Source organism: Antrostomus carolinensis, unplaced genomic scaffold, assembly GCF_000700745.2.
Source record: "Antrostomus carolinensis isolate BGI_N321 unplaced genomic scaffold, ASM70074v2 scaffold28224, whole genome shotgun sequence".
NCBI classification, from domain to species: domain Eukaryota; kingdom Metazoa; phylum Chordata; class Aves; order Caprimulgiformes; family Caprimulgidae; genus Antrostomus; species Antrostomus carolinensis.
The window spans coordinates 1-2975 of NW_010313248.1; the positions used below are offsets into that span (position 1 = coordinate 1).

The 2975-nt window shown below is 53.5% G+C and overlaps 1 protein-coding gene across 1 annotated transcript; it reads left to right on the forward strand.

The window, feature by feature from the left end:
• The first annotated feature begins 1547 nt into the window (after nucleotides 1-1547).
• On the forward strand, nucleotides 1548-2732 carry CCDC71 (coiled-coil domain containing 71). Its single transcript, XM_010167305.1, has one exon. The coding sequence runs from the start codon at nucleotides 1548-1550 to the stop codon at nucleotides 2730-2732; it is 1185 nt and encodes a 394-aa protein (XP_010165607.1).
• Nucleotides 2733-2975: the final 243 nt, after the last annotated feature.

Below are 2975 nucleotides of genomic sequence, written 5' to 3' on the forward strand. Positions count from 1 at the left end.
TGCTGCTGCTGCTCGTTCACTTTGGGAGCAGCAGATCTCGCCAGCCCTGGCTCTGCCGGAGCGTTTCCCTCCTGCCTCCCCTCCATGGGAGATCCCCGCCTGTCACAGAGCAACTGCATTATCCTCCTGCAAATCCCTCTCCTGCCCTGACGTCTGCAGAACACTTGACTGAGATTAGTCTGTCATGCGGAGGCTCTTACCCCCCCTTCCCCCGCCGCTGACCTGTGCTTCCCCTTTTGCAGCTGCTTTTGGCCCTGGCTCTCCCCTGCCTGTGCAGCTGCCGGCGGCATGGGGTGCTGCTCCGGGGCTGGCACTGCCGCCTTCCCGGGTCGTGGGCAAGCTGGAGTTCTGGGAGCAGCGCTGGACATGAGTAGTTCCTTGCTCTGTCTGCTCAGGCTCTTATCTTTTCCATCACAGCTTTCTTGCCCGTGCACTGCCCTCTCCAATAGTGTCTCCAACACCTTCTGCATTTCCCTGAAGAGAATTTTTCACTGAGTCCTCGTTATTTTGAGAGGTGTCAGTGAAGCTAAAAGATTTTATAACTTCTCAGCGCAGTCTCCAGCTGCAGAGTTGGCGAAGTCGCCAGTTCAGTGTGAGAGGATCAGAGTTCTCCTGAGTGCATCCCAGAGTCCCTCCTGGACTGCTCTTCGGTGCCTGTTATTGTAATTTGAAGCAATAATTATCACTTTTGTCCTGGGCAGGTAGCTGTGCAGCGCCCTGAGCATGATCCCTGTCTTGTCCCTCAGCCCATTGTACACTTGGCCCCGGTGATGTGTGTTTCCTTCACACCGCCCTGCTTGAATTTCCTGCTTCCTCCTCACTTGGCAGTGAGTGCCCCTGGATCAACACCAGTTTGCTGTGACAACAACTTGCAGACCGTTGTTCAAACAAGGGAGCAGCAAGGCACGGTGTTGCCTTGCCTCGGCGTTCGGCATCAGTGAAGCACAACGGAAGCAGCCTCCTGCTCTGCTGTCGGGTCTCCGGGAGGATGATGCCACTTTGGCAGGGACTCAGAGTCAGGTTTTGAGGAGAATCAATTAGGAAGCTGGAAAATTGAACATGATGCTGGGATAGATTTGAGGTGCCCAGGCTGCTTAGTGTCGAGATGGCTCGATTGTTTGCAGGGAGAGGGTTCAATGAAGGGCTGCTTTACCACGGGAGAGTGAGATCAGGGGCGTGTCAAACTGGAAACCAGCTGCGGATTTCACTGGGAAACTGGAACTCTTCATCCTGGGATGGGTTGTCTGGGATTGCCTGAAATCTTTGTTTAGGTTTGAGGATATTTCTGTGAGAGATGTTTTAGTTTTACTTCAGAGATAAATTGGTGATGGAATTTTCTTGATGATGCTTCTAACTTGGGTTATGCCCAGAATCTGACCGGTGTTTGTGAGTAGCCACACCTGGGCTTAATGGTTTCATGTCCACACTTAAAAATGAAAGATGATTTCATTTGCTCTAAGCTAACTATCTTCTCTCTCCTTTTGAGGTGTCAAGGGTTGTTTTTCCAGTAATTTGGACCTTTTTGAAGTGTCCGCTTGCCTAATGCCATGAATATTGCAGTGAACAATGTGGAAGAAAAAGCTGTCCATTCCTGGTCGAGAATTTCCTCTGCAGGACAGAAAGTGCTGGAGGAAGCTCTCCGAGTCTTCAACCCGATGTCCAAGGACCTTTCAGACACAGAGACCCAGCTGGTGGCCTTCATTCAGGGCCTGAAGGAGGAGGGCTACCAGCCCACGATTCTGAGGAGTAAGGATGTGTACGGGTACAGCTCGTGCACGGCAGACACGCCCAGCCAAACAAAGGAGGGCACCCCCCAGAGCTGTGCCGAGCCCGCTGAGGGTCTGTCTGGAAGCGCCGTGGCCGTGCCGAAGGCGGCTGCTTTGCCCACCAGCGTTTCGCTGAATTCAAAAGTCTCCGCTCAGCCTGTCTCTAAAGGAGATTCCACTAATATCCTCCTGACCTCCTTGAAGCAGACGAGATCCGGCACGTCCAAGGCCGCGGCGGTGGGCTTCCCTGCAAGCATGTATCCTGATGTGTACCCAGCCGTGAGACTGTCGGTGGTTCTGGAAGCTCTGGTGCCGCTGAAAACCACCGCGTCCTGTTTGGAGTCCAAGTACACACGAGGGCGTCTTGGCATCTCACCCTCGGACCTTAAACTCCTCAAAGCTTCCAGTCTGCAGAGGCAGTTTTCTTCAGGCAAGGCCACTAAGATAACAGAAGGTAAGGGGTACAACAAGCGTTTGATAAAGAAAGCACCGGATTCTGCCACCCTCACTTTGAATCTTCTGAAGGGACCAAAGGGTGGGGTGCTGCAGGAGAGCAACGCTTGCAAAGCCTCGGGAGTCCTCAACGGCCGAGTCACGAGCAGCTCGTCACAGGGCTGCACCACAGCACCACAGTCCAAGACCTTGAAAATCACAGATAAGGAACCTCTGGTGGGAAAAACGGAGTGGAAGGACGACAGCACTTATCGAGAGAGCGTCGGGCAGAAGAGGAGAAGAGTCACGGAGGCAAGAGAAGCGCCGCAGAGAAAGAAAGCAAATACCGTTCCTGTGCGAAGTACATCCCGACAGGCTCAGAGCACTTGGAACCTGCTGAAATTCTGGGCCATCAAGGTGGGAAACTCTTCTTCTGATGATGAAGTGAGGAGGAGAGCACAGAAAATTCTTAGAGTCAACCTGTCCCCCGTGATCCGGATTCAGCCCTTATCCCACTGTCACAGCGTTCCCTGAGCAACTTCACTTGGTCACTTTTTTTTTTGTAATTAAGTAAATACGAGCCGGGCACCGGAGCGTGGCGAGGAGCGGCTGGATCTCTGCTGCCTGGTGACAGTATGTGACTAACCCACGGTCGGAGCAGCCTGCTCTCGTGCTGTTTCTGCCTGTCTACCCCTGCTATGCAGAGCTGACTGCAGAAATACCAGTGTCCTGTGCGGGGGTACGGGACGGTGACTGGCCCGGGGAGAGCTGAGCGGG